The sequence below is a fragment of the Dunckerocampus dactyliophorus genome, chromosome 6, assembly GCF_027744805.1.
Source record: "Dunckerocampus dactyliophorus isolate RoL2022-P2 chromosome 6, RoL_Ddac_1.1, whole genome shotgun sequence".
Classification (NCBI taxonomy): domain Eukaryota; kingdom Metazoa; phylum Chordata; class Actinopteri; order Syngnathiformes; family Syngnathidae; genus Dunckerocampus; species Dunckerocampus dactyliophorus.
In genome coordinates, this window is record NC_072824.1 from 18,930,385 (window position 1) to 18,951,990 (window position 21,606).

Here is a 21,606-nt window from a genome sequence, read left to right on the forward strand (position 1 = left end):
GCTTGTTCAAAAGACTATTAGGCTCAATCGCTTCTTCTTTTGACCAGCTGTATTGCAGCCTCAGGAGGAAACGCAGGCCAAGTCGCAATTTGATCAAGTTTCCAGAGCAAAGGTGAAGTAACAATTACAGGTAATGACAGAATGTGTGCTCCAGCCAACATGAACACACATAGAATTTACCTTTCAAATGACTGTCAACACATATATAGTTGACTCTATGGCGGATATTCTGAGCACTGTTCAAACATTGAATAGCTCAGAGCTATGTGCATAAATAAGATGGAACAACCGCACTGTAGTTAGTTTGTTTGACACTTTTCAAGTTTGGCCTAGTGCACTATTTAACACTAACAATCCAAGGTTTGTTTCTATTTGGAGTTCTTGCTATTGTCTTTTATATTGTTAGTAAAGAACCATAACACAATCCATATATCCATTCATCCATTTTCTATGCCGCTTGTCCTCACTGGGGTCACGGGGGTATGCTAGAGCCTATCCCAGCAGACTTGGGCCAAGAGGCAGGGTACACCCTGGACTAATACAAATTATTTATAATGTATAAAATCAGTTTGTATCTGGGACAGCACGGTGGCCTTGTGTTTAGCATGTTGGCCACACAGTCAGGAGATCGGGAAGATATGGGTTCGAATCTCTGTTGGAGTGCAGATGTTGTCCCCAAAAAAAGCCTGCGATTGGCTGGCGACCAGTCCAGGGTGTACCCTGCATCGCACCCGAAGTCTTCACTTAAATAGCTGAAGTGGTACGTTGCAGACCGCTGGAAAACTTGCAGTTTCAGTTACCACTTTGCGTGAGTAGAAATGCCATTTTTTTAAACAACAAGGTTTACTTGTTTTGGGGTCTAGAAAAAAGACAAATACCACTTTTAGCCGATATTAATATTTCCTTTAGTGCAAGGAAATATATTTTATACCTACAATATACAGTATTCCTGCTCTCAGCTCGTCTTAACTGTCAACAATAAGAGTGCTGTTTGCCACATACTGTCTTAAATGTGCAAATAGTTTGCCAAATGAATGACAAAATAAGGGTGTCTTACATTATTAACGCATTTGGAACTGCATTGGTGACAACGTCTTCCTTAACCACAAGCAAAGGCATTGCAGCTTGTTGAGGATTTTGTGTGTTCAAAGGATGACTTCCCATTAGAAAAGTTAGCCAAGTCACATCCGTTTCTGGCAAAATTGGCCAATGACGTGTTGCATCAATAAATGTAAATGATTTTTGCATTGGATTAACAGACACTATTATTTTATTTACTGTGACAAAAGTACACACTTAACGCAGGTAAAATAAGTGTAAAGGGTAAAAAACTGAATTAAAAAAATATAAATGGATAAAACAAATTTCTAAAACAGTCTTAAGAAGTAAAATTACAAGTATTTGCTTTATTGACGGTTAATTTTACTCTGTCGCTCAACGAAATGTAGTCAAAAGCCCATCCCTAATATTGACTTTACTTAACCCAGGAGTAAACTGAAGCTCTAACATGCCAACTGCTAAAACTGACATCTATATAGGACATTTCTTTCACTAATTAATCCAAAAATGCGCCCGCATTTTCATTTAATGAGCTTCTAAACTGGGATTTATTTTGTGTTTCAAAAAAGCCAAATCAATCCTCAAAATCCTCAACATGCCCTGCGTGCGACAATGTAACTACACTTGTGATGTAATACCGTGCAATCTGCCCTATTTTTAGCAAAAGGACATTTATGGGGATGAAAATGAAATGTCAATCCCGTTAAGAGAAATGCCATCCTCCCGTTTATCATCTTGTCATTTTCAAGCAGTGAGTGAGAGGGCGCCTGGTCTGACCTCCACTTTAGAGGAGAGCGCCTTAGCCTTAATAATTTATGGCGAAACAGATCTTACAAAGTGAGGACCTTTCCTACTTTAAAAGCTGCAGTGGAAACGATCGCCTCTTGATAGGGTGGACATTATTTATTCAACATGTCTGGGCAGGGAATTAATAAAAAAGGAAAGAAGACGTGGGCAGTTTATACTCATTTTTTGGTACAGGGTACGTCTACACTGAGCAAATTGAAAAACTTCTATCAATATTTTACAATGCTTTTTGGGTCTTTTTGTCCTCATGCTGATTAAATTTTAGGTCTATGAAAATTGACTGTTTGGAAAATTCCAGGAAAGGGTGAACATTTTCCATTGTGAGAACGGTATTTACGTGCAAATTGTTAGCTTTGTCATGTCTTTGGTTAAATGTTTGAACTTTAAAATTTTGCCCATCACCCACAATCCTTACGTAAGGATTGTCTTTCTCTTTTCTGTGCGTTGTACAGATATAAAAACAGCTAAAAAGAGGCAGCAAATTAATGCGTGTAATGGGACACACCTATTCCGCCTACAAAGCCTGGTATTAAAACACCTCCAAAAACTTCCAACAAGGTTTTATATACATGCTATGACCATGTAGTAACAGGCACATTCACGATAACGTGTAATACTTAAAAGTATTTTGCCGTACTCATTTCAAGCAGTACCGGAACTTCCTTCCTGGGCGCACTGATTTCACAAAGCAACATAGAAAGGAATGCTACACCTGTGAGCAAGGCACTGTCAGCGAGTGTGTGGTGAAGCTAGTCGCTAACCGGCTAGCATCTAGCTGGTGTGGTGTGGCGAGGTGTCACTGCACCACTAAAGTAGTTCTTCAGCGTAACAATGTTAACAACAACAATAACAACAATGTCGCTGTAGCTTGGTTAATATGCAGGTCACATTATGTAAACAGAGCGTTGTTGGCGCTTTTTGGAGTTTTTATGTGCGGAATACTGTAGTACGTAATGTCCCATTACGTGCATTCTTAGCTGACCTCTTTGTAGCTGTTTTTCACATCGGTCCAGACATATAGTATGACCTTCACTTTTGTTTCAGCATCTTTTCCAGAAATGACTTTGTTCAGGTTTCCGACTGAAATAGCATTACTTTTGGGAGGTACAGCACCACATGTTGCTTTGCCTTGCATTTGACAGGGGGCACTAATGTGGAGTGTTGTTGACTTTTTTTGCATGACTGCTTCAAAGTATCACTTCCACACTCTATATTTGTATTCTCCTGAATCATCTCTTATATGAACAGGTCAGACATTACCAGTAAAGCTGAATGAAAATAACAGCTTGCTATAAAAGCAGACTGGCTGACGTCACACTACATGTGCTGTCAACACCTTGGACTGAGTCTTTACCGGTCGCACTTCCACCTGACCGCCATCAGGTGGGTTGTCGGCAGTCACGGCTGCTTGCACGGCACCACCACCACACAGAGTGTGAACATTTCCCTCCTACAGACACGTCAGACTCCATGAAGCATCCCTGTTTATTAGAATGATGCAGTGAGCGAAGACCTCTGAATGTCTCACACCCGAAGGAGAAAAGCTCCCAATCATTAGGCTCAAATGTCTTGCAGGGTGTTTATCTTTATGTCTACAACAGAGACAAGCTTTGTTTCCGCATGGCCTGGTGAGAGCAATCTACCAATAATCCTGCGTGCTTTGCACCTGGTCACACCTGCTACATGTGCACTGTGACAGTACGCACTTTTATCTCGTGCCTAAGAGGACACCGCAAAAATGCAGCAACAAATGCTGGTGGTGACAACGTTGGGATGTGTGGGCGTTCTCTGATTACAATTCAGTGTTACCAAATGTAAATGACACATTTTTATATACAAAGGTATGCAAAACAATTCTTTTGCATTTAAGTGAGCATGGTTTCAACTGCAAACTGTTTTGAGGTCTTGTTGTCCAAGGGAAGCAAAATATCAAGACCACTGATTATTATTTGTAATTAAAACATCAGATGTTATTCATGATTTGCCTCACCTCTATGTGGACTTTATTGAGGGATGTAACATTTACAGCTTTTCAAAACAAACAAACAACCAGGGTAGAAATGTTGATTAATTATGTTAAAGTGGAACCAGGGCCGCACGGTGGTCTAGTGGTTAGCACGTTGGCCAATACAGGAACAGCCTGGAGATCGGGAAGACCTGGGTTCGATTCTCCCCTGGGCATTTCTGTGTGGAGTTTGCATGTTCTCCCCGTGTGCGCGTGGGTTTTCTCCGGGCACTCCGGCTTCCTCCCACATTCCCAAAAACATGCAGGTGAGGTTAATTGGCGACTCTAAAATTGAATATGAATGTGAGTGTGAATGCTTGTTTGTCTATATGTGCCCTGTGATTGGCTGGCGACCAGTCCAGGGTGTACCCCGCCTGTCGCCTGAAGTCAGCTGGGATAGCCTCCAGCATGCCCCCGCGACCCTAATGAGGATAAAGCCGTATAGAAAATGGATGGCTGGATGGAAGTGGAACCTTCAAGATTCAAGAGAGTTTTATTGTCATGTGCATGGTAAAACAGCAGTAATACCATGCAATGAAAATCTTATTCTGTTCATTCTCCCAAGAAAAAAAAGAAAACACAAGAAAGAATAAGAACATAAGAAACATAAACATATATACCCATAAATGAAGCAGCAACGCCCCAGTTTTCTTATGATTCACAAAAATGTTCACCAAAATTCTGCCTTGTTTATTCTGCACTGTCTCGGTTATCGTACAATATTGTGTATTTGTATTGCCGGTAACAAATACCGGCAATATACCAGCCGCACATTGAAAGTTGGGGTATTAATAAATTACTTCCCACATTGCTTGTTTATTCAGCCATCTTGGATCACACACCCGACACCATGCTTAGTTTATACACCGTACGGTACCCTCTGGGTCACATTCATTTGACCAAAAATGACAATGTTACACAAGTTTGCCCACATATCATTCCACAGACTTGAGTGCCCAAACAAAGAATCCCACGTTGGTGACTCTTGTCGCATTATTAATACGCGATGCGTGTTCAGCTGTGTTCATAACGTCTTTTTTATGAAACGTGCCTGCATCCTCATACTGTCAGCGACACTGGGAAGGTTGCCATCTGTGCAATGGAAAATGAAACTGAATCATACTTAGCAAAATGTCATGATTATAAGGAGCAATAAAAGGGCATATCGATTCATTAGTCACTTATTTCTTAAGAACTGTATTGATTCTGAGAGCCAAACAAAATTTCATGATTAAAAGGAGCAATAAAAGGGCATATCGATTCATTAGTCACTTATTCCTTAAGAATGTTATTGACTCTTAGAAGATTTGGTAAACTACTGTATGTGCCTTCCTTCCTCAGGGAGCATTACTCCCTGCAATCTCACGATTGCAACCGATTGGAAATTGAACGGACGGAGGGTACCTGGCAAAGCCAATCCAGTAAATGTTTTCAGCTGCTGGGTAACTTCCATTACACAACAAGAATAAGTAAGGTGTAGGTATCTTTATTGACTTTGATGTGTTCTTATACTGTATGTACATGCAGGGGTTTTGTAATTGGTAACAAAACTTAGCCAGACATTTATATATTCTGATCGTGGACATGAATGTCATGGAAATGTTGAGCTTTTAATTACTTATTTGAATCGTTATTTGGGTTTGCTTAATCTTCAATCATTTTACAAGCGCTAATTGGGTGCACAGGTTTGAATTTATTTGGAATTTTCTGCAATCACGACAGGGTCAAATTATACATACTGCATATTCACCTATTAACTTCTTGTTGGTCATTACTGTAGCTGACGGTTAATCTTTCTTAGACATGGGTTCCACACTGCAAGAACAATGGTTCAAATTATTCATTATTCATTCGGTAAAAGTAATAAATGAATGCGGCATTCACGCCTATGATAAGTATGTCAATTTCTGACCACAACTGCCCTTGCATGTTTCCTGCAGTACTTTGCTTTATTGTTAAGAATACGATATCTAATTCATATTATATATTATAATATATTATATGAAAAATATATAATATGTTGTATCATATATATTTTTAGCATTGTTAAATGTATTATTAGTGTATTTAGTGTAATGCTAATTGTAGCATTGTGTTGTGTTAGAGCTTCACTTACTGCCAATTATTTGGCATTTTAACATTTCAACATAGACAATCAACACTCAGGTTGCGAGTAAATACTGTAGTACCATGCCTGCAGAATTGCAAGCAAAATACTGGAAGTACTGTACGGTTGGTACATTAAAATGGAGGTTTTATGTACCCATACACTGATAGTGTTAACCACATAAACCACTGGCCATCCTTCCCTTGTGTTGCAGGTGTCTGACGTTCCAAAAATCACAATTCATAAACAGACGGCTACAGCCACATATCATCAGACACATCACACATACACACAAAACAAATATCCTCTCTGAATAAACCTGATGTTGTGTTTACCTTGGCACTGGAATCCTTGTTTTCCAAAGCCCCTGTGGACACAAACAAAAACAGAATTAAATGATCACATGACCACCCTCACTCTCACATTCAATCATAAAGCTGTTGTTATTTAATCAGAGCAATACTCAGTCAGTTCAGTCAACTGTAGAAGTAAAATCATGAGGCCTCTTCCAAGAGAAACCACACGCCATCGCAGAGCAGCTCATAATGCCCGCTGCTCTTGATATGGTGTCCATTGACGAAAAAAATGTCCTCCGCCCAATGACACCGTTGCAATTAGTCAAAAAATAACTTTGTTCAAGTTACAAGATAATTGTGCTTTTTTTTGCAAATTAATGAAAAAAAAATGAAACATTTGTTATAATGTTGATGTTTCTTTTAATAAACGTTATACTTTACACATGGTCTAAACCAGGCACGTCCAAAGTGCGGCCTGGGGGCCATTTGCGGCCGTAAAGTGGCCATAGGTACATTCTAACAATACAATTAAACAAGAAAAGAAAATAATAACAGTAAAAATGGGGGGGGGAAAGACCAATAATTTTACAAGAATAAAGACAAAATATTAAAAGAGTGAAGTCATAATATCAAGAAAAAAAGGAGCATAAAGGTGAAATTTTAAAAGGAAAAAAAGTCATAATACTCTATGACAAACAAACAAAACAAAGAATAAATTTGCAATTCTTGGAAAATTTGATTATTTACATGGTTTGGTTTTAAAGAAAAATGTAAAAATGTCCCCCGCATCCTTTGATTTTTAAGTATGCGGCCCTCGGTGGAAAAAGTAAGACACAGCTGGTCTAAACTATAAAGCACACTGTATTCCACTGTGCACACATTGTGACGTTTTTGGGTCTGGAAAGATTTTCATGGATGGAAGCAGTGTACAGCTATTCCTGCCAGACTTGCTAATAAGGCTGAGCAATTATGAGCTCATCGCCACAGTGTTGTGTTAGTTAGGCCCTCCCAGGAAACAAAGTGGACTTACCCTCCTTCCGTAGATACAATAGGCATTGTAACAAGCTGTACACTGTAACCCCGGACATGTTTAGTTCTCCCAAGCATGGACTAAGGAGCGGCATGAGGCACATTTCATGCCGTAAAATTGTCAGGGTGATAAACCACAGGCTGTATAGGGCCTGAGATCATACTAGCACCTGCAACAGTGAACTACTGTGAACATGGGTGCATATTTACCGTGGAACCTCTAGGGTCGAATACAATCCACAATACAAGACTCTAGTCGACTTTTTTTTCTTTTTTCCCATTTTTTCCCCCTAGAAAATCATGCTAATAAAATTAATAAGTCAAACTGTCACTATTACAAAACATTTTAGTAACTATTAAGTAACATTCTTAACTGTCATACAAGTGTAAAAAGGAGGTGCCTGCTGTGTAATAAAACTAGATCAAACTAAACTGCTAAACTATTCACCCTTTGATAGAGCATTTAGTTAAGTAGAGTGGGAGGGCTGCTGCAACATTCTAAATTGGTGTAAGTGTAAAAATGGGTCAACCACTGTGTATTGAAAATTATAAACAATAAATTATGTTACTATCAAAAGGTCAACATTATATAAAATTGACTTTTTAATTATGATTTTTAATTATAACGGTGATGATCAGCAAAACGTGACAAAAATCCATCATCTTCCTCGCTTTTGAGAGAAGAGGCCCTCAAACTTTTATGTTTCGTGTTTTCATGATGGCATGAAGGAAAAACCTCCTTCCTCATGGACATAACCTTAACAACGGTAGATTTTGTAGATGTAAACAGGCTTCGCTACACATGCTAAATAAAACCTAGAGCTCTGCCAACTATCCGTCAGTCAGCAAAAGACGTGGGCACTATAACATATGTGTCCTCCTGTCCCGCTCCTTAATGTTACGTTGTTGTGTGATATATAGCATCTTTTACGGTGGACAAGCGCAGCGTTACTGTGTGTACGTAAGAAGCAGAAAGAAATGTAAGAAACAGCACTTCTTGTGTAGACGAACACAACTCATTAGCCTTAAAGCTAGAGACACACAAAATGGAGTGTTGCCAGTTGGGCTTACGAAAACCGCTTTTACATTTTTCGATTAGATTTTGGTCAATACACTTTGAATAACGTTTTGTGGGACCTCTGAAACTCTGAAAATTTGTATAATAAGAGACTTTTAACTCTGATGACCGGTGACAGACGCAAAATCAATGTGCACAGGGTATTATTGAGTGTGCCTGGGAGGTGAGTCTCTTCCTGATCAGCTGACTTTGCAGTGTACATTCAGCGCTTTCTTTATTATTGGACTTCACTCATTAGCTGAGCTTTGAGGGAGTCTCCACAATCTTCAGTCACACACACACACAAATAAGACCATCAGTACCATCAGACCATCATCAGTATCTTATCCAAGAATACTTCGACATGGTCACAAGGGGACTGAAGATGAACCTTTAGGAAGATGACCACTCTACCGCCCAAGCCATGTTGGCCCATGTAACTTGAATCCTGTCTATAACCATATTGTACTAAGCAGCCAGGACAGAGACGTGTGTAATTAAGTTCCATTTCTGGTTCTATGGTCATCATGGGGCCGCACGGTGGTCTAGTGGTTAGCACGTTGGCCAATACAGGAACAGCCTGGAGATCGGGAAGATCTGGGTTCGATTCTCCCCTGGGCATTTCTGTGTGGAGTTTGCATGTTCTCCCTGTGTGCGCGCGGGTTTTCTCCGGGTACTCCGGCTTCCTCCCACATTCCCAAAAACATGCAGGTGAGGTTAATTGGCAACTCTAAATTGTCCATAGGTATGAATGTGAGAGTGAATGGTTGTTTGTCTATATGTGCCCTGCGATTGGCTGGCGACCAGTCCAGGGTGTACCCTGCCTGTCGCCCGAAGTCAGCTGGGATAGGCTCCAGCATGCCCCCGCGACCCTAATGAGGATGAAGCGGTATAGAAAATGGATGGATGGATGGCACTTTCCCACTTTGCCAACATTGGTGTGGCGGCCTTATAGGGAGATGCAAATCACATCTGGAGTTCCTTTGAGATGAAGTCTCACAAGATTTGCATGATGTCACACACAATGACAGTTTCTTCAGTTTCACTTTCCAAAGGCATTTGAATTGTGAGATTCCACAGTATGCTTCTTATGAGAGTTAAATACTAGAAACAATACAGCAAACTACAACCACAATAATAAACCTACTATAACCTAGGAAGCCATTAAATTGTGGAAATCTACATACATTAGTGAGTGCTTGACAACATTCAAGTGCCTCAAATACAATATCGTCTACATTAAACACACAATCAAAGCCTGCAAATGCATATGCCACAGGTTTGATGATTTTGGAGCTTTGAAATAGCCACTTATGCAGACTGGCAGGGGGGGACAAAAGCCGCTCTGTACGCTTTTGCACAGGTCCTGCTTTCCATTTGCACGTTCTTCCCAAAAATGGAATGCCCAATAAAAATGTTTTCACTGCAAAAGTAATCTAAATGCCCTCTCTCAAAAATGTGCCCATAAACAACGAATAATGCATTGCAGTACTGTATGTATCAACTTTATGTGTCAGCAAAGGGAATCTGTGACTCATCAGAAATGTGCATCAGCTTCAGCAGGAAACACTGCAGGAAACGTTGTCTCTTATCCAAAATGTCTAGGATGTGTACTTCGTTATTATTAGGGATCTTCAAAATGTGAGTAAAACAGCATGCAAAAGCAAAGTCCGTGTTTCAAGGAGTAAAAAAACAACGTGGCCCCTCCCATATTGGCCCGGGATCCGTGAGGAAGTCTACTTTTGACAGCTCAGTCGACAAGGAGGTGCGATATGCAGGATCAGGTGCAGCAAAGTTGCAAAGTGAAGTTGCGTAACATGATGGAAGGAGGCTCGGGTGTGCCAAGTTGCAATAATATGCAACAGGCTGCAAGCACTGAGGTGGTTACGGGGGGAGTTGGGGGGGGACGGATTGCTTACCAGATGAAGTCCGTGCAGTGGCTGCAGAAAGTCGGCTGCTTGAAGAACCGGGCGGTGAACTTGTGATTCTTCACTTCGTGGACGTTTTTCTGCCTCAGAGCTCCTTTGCGAGCAAACCGATTAGCCACGTCCACGGTGGACGACTCGTTCAAACTTGTTGTATCGGCCATGTTGAGCGCTGCAAGCTCGGCGTCGCTGTGCTCTAGTGCTTTTTTTCGTGTGTGGACTTCAGTAAGAAGCCAGCTGAAACACACGCTGTGGACTTTAGTGTGTGTGAGGGTTTCCCCGCCTGTCGCTGACACTGGGCTGCTCCGCTGACAGCTTCACACGCCGTCAAATTAGCCATGCGCACTACATCCGGTATACCCTTCAAAGTAAAGGCTTCCCACTTGTCAACGTCGAATCTTCTTACACAAAAAAGTTTCGCATGCACGTGGACATTCATGAGCACGTTTTACAGCAGTGGGCTTATTTAGCATTTGGTTTGATTGCAACTTCAGTTTTTCCATACAAGACAATCAACCGAGGGAGAAACATCAAATGCTAAACCAGTTGTATATTTTTAAATACATTAATCAATGAGAAAATGTAGGTCAGGTTTCACCACTTACGTCATATGGGGAATGTGACAACCACATCTTTGGTTATTTCGCAGTTGTAACCAATTTTGTTCTGCGCATTACTCCTACCTACCGGATGGAGAGAAACGTTACTGACTGCAAGTTACGACATATCGAAGTTTACAACTTTCTGTAAATATCGTTAACAGCAGAACTCGTCCACATATTTTACTAGGACTTTTATTTTACGAATATCCTAGTCGTGGTAGTCAGTTCCGCCTCGTGGTATCGCGCAGCCCAGGACTCTATAGCCGGAGTCCTACCTGTCGTGTGCTTTACGTGGACACCATCCTGCGGACAATCATAGAATTACATCCTTTTTAATGACCGCTTCAGATAGTTGTGGGAAAGGTAAGCGTTGTATTTTGACTTTGTTACAACAAAGGTGAAAGTCCAGAGCGTCCTGATAAGAAACGTTTCGGTGCACTGATGTCATTCTTTTTTCTTTGCCAGGCACACAAGAGCTCGAAGGGTTTCAAAGTGCACCGCATGGGCCAAAGTATTGGGCCATCACACGTACGGGAAGTAAAAATGTTGTCCCCACAGCCACTGTCTAAAAGCTTTTGTGAGTGGCGATTTTGTTCGTCTATTCATCCAGAGGTTCAGAGGCCACTGCACTGATGAGTTGTTTCATTCCATCTATTCATCCATTTTGTACCACTTACCCTGATTATGATCATAGGGCGCTAGAGGTGAATTAACCACTGGACCAATACACCTGCTCCTGCCATAAATACTCGGTTGTTTAGGGCCACAACCACTAGGGGAGGGCACGTGATCAGAAAGGCGCTGACCATGTTCAAGTCCATTTAGATGCGCACTCATTATATTTTAACTAATGTCACTTGGAGCCTTGGAGGGTTCAATTTATTTAGCAACTTAGCAAATCAAACCCTAGTAATATTAAAGACCGAATTGGGCCACAAACAAAGTCTTGTTTAGATGCCACAAAAAGCCTGCACTTGTCTGACTGCTTTGTTTTAATATTCTTGCTGATTGAAGAATTAAAAAACAAAAGCGGGATCACCGGCAACGTCTTATCTGTTTACTTTTGGACAAGCACAAACAGCAGTAACCGAGTGGGCAGACATCACAGAGCGTGTACTTGTCACCATAGGAAAGAACTCACTTCAGCATGGAATATCTATATTTTCTACTTCTATGCACATTTTTGTCCACTGTGACTGCACAAGAAAACGATGGTAATTACTTTTTGTTACTTTTTGATGCCACCTATGATGACATACGTACAGCATGTGGGATTGTAAATGCACCAAACTGGAATAGAACATACCGTAGTTGAAATAGGACCTTATTTTCATTCATATTGAGCTTGTTTTGTGTGTTTGTTCAGGTGAAAAATGGTAGAACAGCTCCATTAGTTGAGTCTACAATAAAAATAAAAGACAGTACATTTTACATGAAGCTAGTGGGCACCAGTAATACATTTTATTTCTGTCATTAAATCTTTGTCCTTTTAGTATGTGTGATGCCCGAACTGGGTGACCACGTTGAAGCTGTCGAGCAGCAGATGTACTTTAGCCCCGGTACAGTGTTACCACTGGCCTGCGAACTGGGATACACATCCATGTTGGGCCCCCGAACAATTGTATGTACAGAGCATGGAGAGTGGACGAAAACCCAATTCATGTGCATTGGTGGGTCTCACTTATTTGTTGTGTGATAATATGTGTTAGCGACTGTCCATGTTTCTTGCTTCCCTCTGACGTAACCTCTCTATTCTAGCAAAACGATGCCCTTATCCAGACGCACCGCTCCATGGAAAAACATACTATGAGGATACGGTATACAAGAGTACAGTCAACTACACCTGTCATGAGGGGTAAAGCCAAGAAGTTCTTGTCAAATTTCGTTGGTGTGCTGGTAAATGGGAATGTTGACAGGCACACCTTGAAAGTAATAAAAAGAGCACGGCAAGTTGGTGCCAAATTAACCCGAAACCTATCACTCTGACACAATAGCTGACAATGATAAGCACACAGATTAGGGATGAGCGAGTACACCCCTATATGTATCTCTATCTGCATCTGTTCACCCATCTAAATGATCTATAACAGTATCTGTATTCTGAATGGGCGGGGCATAGACCGGAAATGGGCGTGGTTTAACCGGAAATGTGTGGGGCTTAAATCGGTACATTATTTTAATTCTGAAATTGACAAAAGTTTGATCAAAAGTTGCTATATTTAGTGTTTATTAGTCAGCTATATGTGTAGTGTATTTATTGTTGAGCGTATTTAACGCATACGCATCATGGCAAGCCACTGCTCTCTGTTATGACGACAGACAGCGGAACAGTGTAGCTCCCCACAGAGTCTGTCACTCCTTGATAACTTTACTCTGACCTGAACGCATCAACAGCAGTGCAATTCAAGCACCCTATAAGTATTTTCAACTGTAAATAAACGTCTCTAGCCAATTCGTCATTGCAACGACGCTTCCTCGTTGTCACAAGACAGACCGCGAGGTGCATTCAGGGACACGCGGACCATCACATGAACGTGGGCACCAGGTGGCCCCTAAGGACTGCATGAGTCGCCCGCCAGCCTGTTCTAAAGATAGCGCAAATAGTGCCACTTACCTCCGAGCTGCATCCAGTTTTTTGGGGTTGCTATTCTTGCTTAAATCACAGCTAGGTTGACCACGGGATTCTAAGACAAAATCAAGCTAAAATAAAAAAGGATTTTGGTGGAGTGAGTGCAGAAGAAAGGACTTGTGAGTTGAAAGGACTGCTGAGTTGACCTCATAAAAAGAAGTTACTCACCCTTAACTTTGATGACCCACTGCAGATGATGCGGTATCAAATGTGCAGAGGGAGAGGGTCTCTTCACAATAACACAAAACAATGGCTGCAGCGTACCTTACGTTCGTCTTTGATAATTATTAGGTCTGTCAAATGATTACAATTTTTAATCGGATGGATCACAGTGATTCATTTCAAACGAATGAATCACGATTAGTCACCATTTGCAACTATGTCTGAAATATGCCATTTTTTCTGTATTTTATGAAGAACAGTAAATGACAAATAAAACACAATAGATTAGTATATATTAACAGCTCTAAATGAACAGAGCATTTTAATTAAACACGTGTTAAAATCGATTTGCCAATACAGTAGTTTCTTTAATAGTAGCAGCACATTTGAATCACACTTTAACCATGTTATTATGAGCAAATGGGGGGTTGCGCTCAAAGACATCACGTAATTTTTGTTGCATTCACATGTTTTGAGCATAATAAAGATGTTGCGATATTCGGAGTTCGGCGTGTCCATGAATGCATCTCAGGAATGAGGAAGAGTTGTTTCCAGGACAAATGGATGCGTTTCTGAGTTGGGATACCTATATGATGTTGGAATTGCACTGCTGTTGATGTGTTCAGGTCAGAGTAAAGTCATAACAGAGAGGTGTGGCTTGCCATTATGTGCACGCGTTTATTACGCAAAAAAAAAATAATGAAATAAATGTTTTTCAGACAGCCACACACACTAAACATTCCTGGAACAACTATATTATTTATTCAAAATACACTGCTCAAAAAAATTAGAGGAACACTTTCAAAACACATCAGATCTAAACTGGGGGGAAAAATGATCTTGAATATCTTTCCTGATAATAAGTGGGTGATGTATTAGTAACAAAATGATGGTCTAGTGGTCTGGTCTGGTGGTCTATGGCAAATCTCTACGGTGCTGGGCAGTGAGCACAGGGCCCACTACAGGACGTCGGGCCCTCAGGCCACCCTCATGGAGCCTGTTTCTGATTGTTTGGTCAGAAACATTCACACCAGTGGCCTGCTGGAGGTCATTTTGTAGGGCTCTGGCAGTGCTCATCCTGTTCCTCCTTGCACAAAGGAGCAGATACCGATCCTGCTGAGGGTTGAAGGACCTTCTACGGCCCTGTCCAGCTCTCCTAGGGTAACTACCCGTCTTCTGGAATCTCCTCCATGCATCCAGGTACCTCATTGATGCTCTGGTCCAGATCTGGGAGGAGATCCCCCAGACACCATCCGTAGTCTCATTAGGAGCATGCCCCGACGTTGTCAGGCATGCGTACAAGCACGTGGGGGCCACACAAACTATTGAGAATCATTTTGAGTTGCTGCCATGACATTTTAGCAAAATGGACCAGTGTGCTGCATCATTTTTTCACTTTCATTTTTGGGGTGTCTTTGATTTCCCCCCTCTATAGGGTGACCATTTTCATTTCTGTCAAATTATGTAGCATCATTTTGTTACTAATACATCACCCACTTATTATCAGGAAAGATATTCAAGATCATTTTTCCCCCAGTTTAGATCTGATGTGTTTTCAAAGTGTTCCTCAAATTTTTTTGTGCAGTATATTATCAGGTTGCTTTGCAAAACATGTTTTTATGTTTTACTCCCTACATCAATTTGTTATACCGCAGTTTGGGAATCTCTGCTTGAATCGATCGGTATTTGATTTTTGGAGGTTCCCTTGTGCTTATATGTACTGTGTTGTGTTTATGATTCTCCCGGTCTGTCAACATTTGAAATCAAGCACAACAAATCTGGCCGAGAGGCTGTTGTTACAATATTAAACACAAATGATATGTTTGACCAAAGACAGGTGTTTAAGGGAAATATGAGAATCGTTCATAGGTGTGAATGTGAGTGTGAATGGTTGTTTGACTATATGTGCCCTGAGAGTGGCTGGGTGTATGGGTGTACCCCACCTCTTACCCAAAGTCAGCTGGGATAGGGGCCAGCTCACCCGTGACCCTGACCAGGGTACGCAGTAGAAAATGAATGTTTTCTCTCTGCAGGTACACCTTGTCTGGACCCAACAGTGCTAAATGCCAAGCTAATAGAACATGGAGCACATCAAAACCGGAGTGCAAACGTATTTTAACAGTAAACATTCAAACCTAGCCAGATATTTCTAGTTAGTACAGGTGTGCCTAAATGTTAATAATTCTTCTCTTCTCTTTCAGCTGTGTCTTGTGGTCTCGCTCCAATTCCAAAGTTTGGTCTTATCATTTATAACAAAAATATCAAAGGCAACACTACTTATTTTGGCATCCATGGGACATATAAGTGCCTGCCTCCTTACGCCCTCTTTGGAAACGCACATGCAGAGTGCACAGCTAATGGCAACTGGACCAAGACACCTGAATGTAAAGGTATAGTGTTCGTCTCACGTTCTTTTTCTCTAAATACTCGTTGTAGAGGCTGCTCTTTCTCTTGTAGAATGAGTGTAACAGCAAGCCAAAGAAAAAAAAAAGCAAAAAGTTTCAACTAGAGGGGCATTCAGGTCACTCTAAATAAGAGCAAGCTTTTTTTTTTTTACCACAGCACCATCTGCTGGATGTGTTATGGTACTACCCTACCTGGTTCTTGATCATTTCATTTGTGTGACGAGTGTAATTCCAAAATGTCAAATACAGTCCATCCACAAGACATGTAGCTTAGAGCCAAGTTGTAGTGCACTGGCCAGGGTCACCTGTAACTCACCTACCATTTTAGCAGAGGTGAGGACTCGAGTCACGCGACTTGGACTCGAGTCAGACTCAAGTCACAATTTGGATGACTTTCACCACAGATTTGCAATTCCACTTAGTCTTTCACATAAGTGACTCAGGACCAGACTTTGACTTTAGTCTGATGACGTGAAAATAATTCACATTTTCAGTGAGCGTGTTGAGTAAAATGCATCCCCATTCAAAGCAGTCAACTAATTATTATATTATTGCATAATTCCCAGCAAGACAACATATTTTCCCTTTGAATCTGCCTCATTGAATGCATCTATTAACGTCCAATCAGGTCTATGGACAAACAAGGGTGTGGACTAAATCCTGAATGCTATGTCAGCACTCTTTTTCTATGACTACGTCTCATCACACTGGTCCTATTTCATTAAAAAAAAGAAATTCAAAAAGAAATTCATTGTATTTGTCAAATGTAATAGATTACATTGTAAAATGGCATTTTATTTTTTACGAAACAGTTATCACTTGTAAGGGGTGGAACATTTCAAGTCTATGACTTCGACTTGTCTTAACTTGAGACTTGCAAAACACTGACAACTCCAACCTCTGCATTTCAGTAGTTTACTCTCTGTTAAACCTTGCAGAAAAGTAGATGCAGTTTAAAAGGAAAACTTCATGACTTATTGATCTACTCACTTGACCAAATCTTTCCAGTTGTCACATGTCCTCCACCAGAGAACATTGCCAATGGTTACATGTCCACCACCAACAGGAAGTACTACTACTACTTGGAGATAGTCAGGTATGGCTGCAATGGCGACTACGAGCTGGAAGGAAGCTTCCAAACTGTTTGTCAGAAGGATGGAGAATGGTCTGAAAAACCAGTCTGCAAAGGTACAATAACATGCCTGTTTTGGTTCATTGTATAATACAGCAGATGTTTTCTGGAGGTCTTTTTCCAAGTTAATTTGTACACGATTTCTGTTATGTAATACTGCAAATCATAACCCAATCACAACAATTTGACTCCATTGTGTCGAAGAAAGATGTAACGTGTTAGCTGTACAACGTCATCATCTGAGGTATTAAGTTTCTTTGTTGCTGTGACATGCAGCCCCTTGCAGCATTGACATAAAAAGAGGAAGAATATTGTACAAGGAACAAAAACTCTGGATTGAAGCCTTCCAGCCGAACAGAGTCCTCCATGGTGACATAGTCTCAGTCTACTGCATGGATAAAGCCAGGAAGTGTGGCTATGCCGTGTCAAGCCAGTGCACTGATGGGAAACTCAAAATCCCTGAATGCTATGAAGGTAACGTGTAATACAGTTACAGCAGTGGCGGCTTCCCCTGGGATGCGCCAAAAGACTCCAGGGGAGGTGCAGCAGCTTGAGGAAAATAGAGAAAAACACCTTTTTCCAAAAAGCTACGTTCAAAAGCTAAGTTCATTTATGTTTCACAGCAAAATTGGTTGATTTTTAGTTCTCACAATGAAACACTAAACTGAGTCAGGGGTGTGCAGAAAATGCTGCAAAATATGCTTCCGAAAATCAGTTTTGAGGGGGGGCCCCCCCAACCTGATCTCCAGTGTACAGCCTATTTATAGACAAAAAGCACAGACGTTTGTGGTTTCCCACGAATTTAAAAAAAAAAAAGTTTGTCAAAAATTTGTACATTAGTAAATTTGCAGGGTCTCCAATATGCGGGGATTCACCATTTCCATGATACTGATTTTTTTTTTTTTTTACTGAATGGAAACGGATGGATAGTTATGTAGCGTCAAAAAAAAAAAATACACTGAAAATCTAAATGTAGCTAGCCGATTCGACAGTTTTTAAAGTATAAGACCAATGGAAAAACATATTTTATAGTTTGGTGATTGCATGTTTAAATTCTAACTTATTCTTTTCATGTGTTTCCTTTTTAGAGCCAAGCAGCACTGATTATGCCCTTTATTCAGGTTCACTTCCATCTGAAATAGAACAGTGCTACGACGACAGCAGAGTCCTTCTGTAATACCACAATATTACTCTGTTGTCTCCTGTTTGACTTGCTGTCTTCTGCAACCAAATTTAATGGTTCTTCATTCACCTCAATAAAATACAAATACCTCAAAAGCAACTGCATCATCTTACATTTTTCTATAGTACATGTATATTCTAAAGCTACACAGTCCAAATATTAGAGTAGTCAACATTTCAGTCACAGTACTGTAAATTACAACCGCAATAATAATGTATTGTTAAATTAATATTTTTGAATAAAAACTGAGCATTATCTTCTTTTTTTTTTAAATACTGAATTTTTTAAAAGCTTTTTTTCTATTATGCGAGAGATGAAAATGCTGTTGGTGGGTTTATTACTACAACCCTACCTCTAATTCAAGCGGACTTTGATTAGTAATGCTTACAATATCAATGTCAAGCACGAAAACATGTGCATTCGATGTGGGCAGATTGATACAAATATTATCGATATTATAATATTACCATATTATTATAATATTATTATACTTTTATTTATTTATTTATTTATTTTAGTGATTTATTTTGGGGGGGGGGGGCATACAGGGGTTTGCTCCGTGGGGTCGGGTGCTGGGTGATACATCTCTGCCGCCCGTGCCTCCGCCGGGTGGATGGAGGGTGTGCCTCCTGCATCCCTTGGCGGGGCGGCCCTGTGTCGGGAGTCGGGCGGGGGTTGGCCCGGGGCGGGCCGGGCTCCGCTCCTTGGGGGTGGGGGTGGCGGTGGGCGGAATCTGGCGCTTCCGGCGCGGGCGGGCTTTTCTTTCCGGTTGTGGAGGCGTCTCTGGGCCTGCCGGTTTGGCGCTCTCTGGGCTGGCTCTTGGGGCACTGATCTTTGTGCTGCCTGCCCCTGTGGGCCTGGTGGCCTTCTGGCGGTCGGGGCCCGGCCTGGCTATTTGGGGCGGGGCTCTCTGGGAGGTGGAAGGCGGCCCCTTTCCTTTCATGCATTCTCAGTGACAATTACACGCCCACACATTCTTGCACCTTTATATATATGAAGTCTTCCTCACATACAGCAATACCTGTACATATGCACACTCACAGTACATACGTACTTCCCCACATTACTCACTGAGTTATCCAGGGTGTTATGTTGTTGGTTTTATTACAGCAACGGTGATATCAGCAGTATGACTATAGTGTTTTTTTTTTTTTTCTTTCTTTTTACAATGATGTGCATTACAGTAATTTTCATTCTGTTCACTATCATGGATAATCATTTCATTACTACAATTATGTGTGACTGTTTCAATGCAGTATTATCATTGTGATTACTATCATAGTTCATCATTTCATTACTACTATTATGTGTGACTGTTTCAATGCAGTATTATCATTGTGATCACTATCATAGTTCATTTCATGACTGCTATTATGTGTGACTGTTTCAATGCAGTATTGTCATTGTGATCACTGTCATAGTTCATCATTTCATGACTGCTATTATGTGTGATTGTCATTGACAACTTTGTCATTGTGGTTGTTGATATTGTTTTGTCCTTATGTCCTTGTTCGTCTTTATAGTTGTCAAAGACATTTATTTGCTGATGTCGTCCTGTATGTTTCTGTTGTTCTATCACAATTGTTGTTGTTGCTGCTGTTGTTGTTGTCGTCCTTGTCTCTTTTTTTTTGTTGTCCCCCCCCCCCCCCCCCCCCCCCCCCGTTTCCTTTTCTCTTCTTCTCTGTCCCCTCCTGCTCCGGTCCGGTCGCTCCAAATTTGCTTTATAACAAGCATCAAAGTCAAATAAATTTTGTATGACAGGGGAAGTGTATATCACACTTCTCCCTGGCAGAGTAAATCTGTTGAGCACTTGACGGCATTTAGATCTACAATTCTATCTGCTTTAAAGGCTGGACAGGACGGGGGGAATACCAGGGGAATATCGGGCTCAGATCGATGCTAGACGAGCGTTAGAGCACAATATTTCTCAGTTCTTGTATTTAATTTCACAAACTTTTTTTTTTTTTTTTTTTTTTTAAATCGTGTTTTAAATTTATTGTATATATTCATTATATTTTTCACAAACTCCTAGAGCGAAAAGTAGTTTGTTTTTTGTTTACTTTGCAAAAGTGACTGTCACGGACTGGCGCGTGGCCGATTACAGGATTCCAAAATGCAGATTGGACAACTTCCGTTGTACAAAAATATTTATTAACACATTAGAACAGGGGTGTCAAACTCGTGCCATGGAAGGCCGAGACACTGCAGGTTTTTTCTCCAACCAGTTTCTCCAGCAGGTGATTAGATTGATGAGCTCCTTCCCTCAAATTAGAGGAGGTGGTGATCATTAAAATCACCTGCTTTAGTGACCGGCTAGAAAGAAAATCTGCAGCGTGTCGGCCCTCCATGGCATGAGTTTGACACCCCTGCACTAGAATATCTGTGACAGTCCAATAACAAAAAGCGCCGGGTACATCCACGGGAAAAAGATGTAACAAAAAAATCACTGCACTAGCAGGAAAGACTCAAAACATAACAATGTCCAACTATGTACAAATATACAAAAACTAAGGCAACAACAACAAAGGCTAAGCAGAGCAAAATGCTAACAAAAATCACGGTGGCAAAAAGTGCACGCAGGAACAAAGCATAGGTACTTACAACTTGGGAGTTTGACCAGAAGCTACAGAAACATTGGAAGGCAAGACTAAGCATGAACAAGCAACAGGTGAACATGATGAGACAATGTGGCAAGGACTGAGACTCAGTGCAGGGTATTAGTAGGACGTGGTGATTGCAAGCAGCTGTGTCAGAGCGCCTCCCTCTAGGTAGGTAGGTGTGCTGCAACAGATAAACACAAGGTGGCAGCAGAGCAGCACCCCAGCTCATGACATTTATTTTTCTAACTCTTGTAGTAAAAGGGAATCTTTTTAGTATTGTGCTGATATTGTTACATTGTCTTATATTGTATTAAATGTTGTACATTTTTCACAAATAAGTGTGTTGATACAAATATTTTTTGTTTGCCTAAAATCTTTGTTTTATTCTGATTATAATCATGATTAACAAATGAGAGGGGAAAAAATCAGAAAAATATTCAATGATTTAAAAAATAGTATTGGTATCGGCGATACTTTCCCTGTATTTACTTGGTATCAATGCCAAAATTTGTGATATCGCCCGTCTTTTAGTGTACATCGTATTTTAACCGCCCACGTACATTATCCCGTCGCGAGAGATTTCTTCTAGTCTCGCGAGATCCAACGAA

The 21,606-nt window shown here is 40.8% G+C and overlaps 2 protein-coding genes across 2 annotated transcripts in view; one reads left to right on the forward strand and one right to left on the reverse strand.

The window, feature by feature from the left end:
* The window catches only part of prkcaa (protein kinase C, alpha, a), a 155,279-nt gene extending 144,680 nt beyond the window's left edge, over positions 1–10,599 (reverse strand). The window contains exons 1-2 of the mRNA XM_054780254.1: positions 10,280–10,599; positions 6,314–6,345 (exon numbers count right to left, since the gene is read on the reverse strand). Coding sequence (XP_054636229.1) covers positions 6,314–6,345; positions 10,280–10,449 — 202 coding nt within the window. The 5' untranslated portion in view covers positions 10,450–10,599. The remainder of the gene's footprint in view (positions 1–6,313; positions 6,346–10,279) is intronic.
* Positions 10,600–11,764: 1,165 nt separating this feature from the next.
* On the forward strand, positions 11,765–18,512 carry LOC129183236 (beta-2-glycoprotein 1-like). The gene is made up of 8 exons (XM_054780256.1): positions 11,765–12,101; positions 12,381–12,557; positions 12,646–12,742; positions 15,712–15,788; positions 15,880–16,068; positions 17,092–17,271; positions 17,492–17,689; positions 18,304–18,512. Exons 1-8 carry the CDS (start codon positions 12,035–12,037, stop codon positions 18,390–18,392), a joined length of 1,074 nt encoding a protein of 357 aa, XP_054636231.1. The 5' UTR covers positions 11,765–12,034; the 3' UTR covers positions 18,393–18,512.
* The last annotated feature ends 3,094 nt before the right edge of the window (positions 18,513–21,606 follow it).

Excerpts from the sequence above, each read along its gene's own strand:
- LOC129183236 (XM_054780256.1), top strand. The coding sequence starts at position 12,035 with ATGGAATATCTATATTTTCTACTTCTATGCACATTTTTGTCCACTGTG. Across the intron at positions 15,789-15,879 it reads ATCAAAACCGGAGTGCAAAC|CTGTGTCTTGTGGTCTCGCT; the intron begins GTATTTTAACAG and ends CTTCTCTTTCAG. Across the intron at positions 17,272-17,491 it reads TGAAAAACCAGTCTGCAAAG|CCCCTTGCAGCATTGACATA; the intron begins GTACAATAACAT and ends TGTGACATGCAG.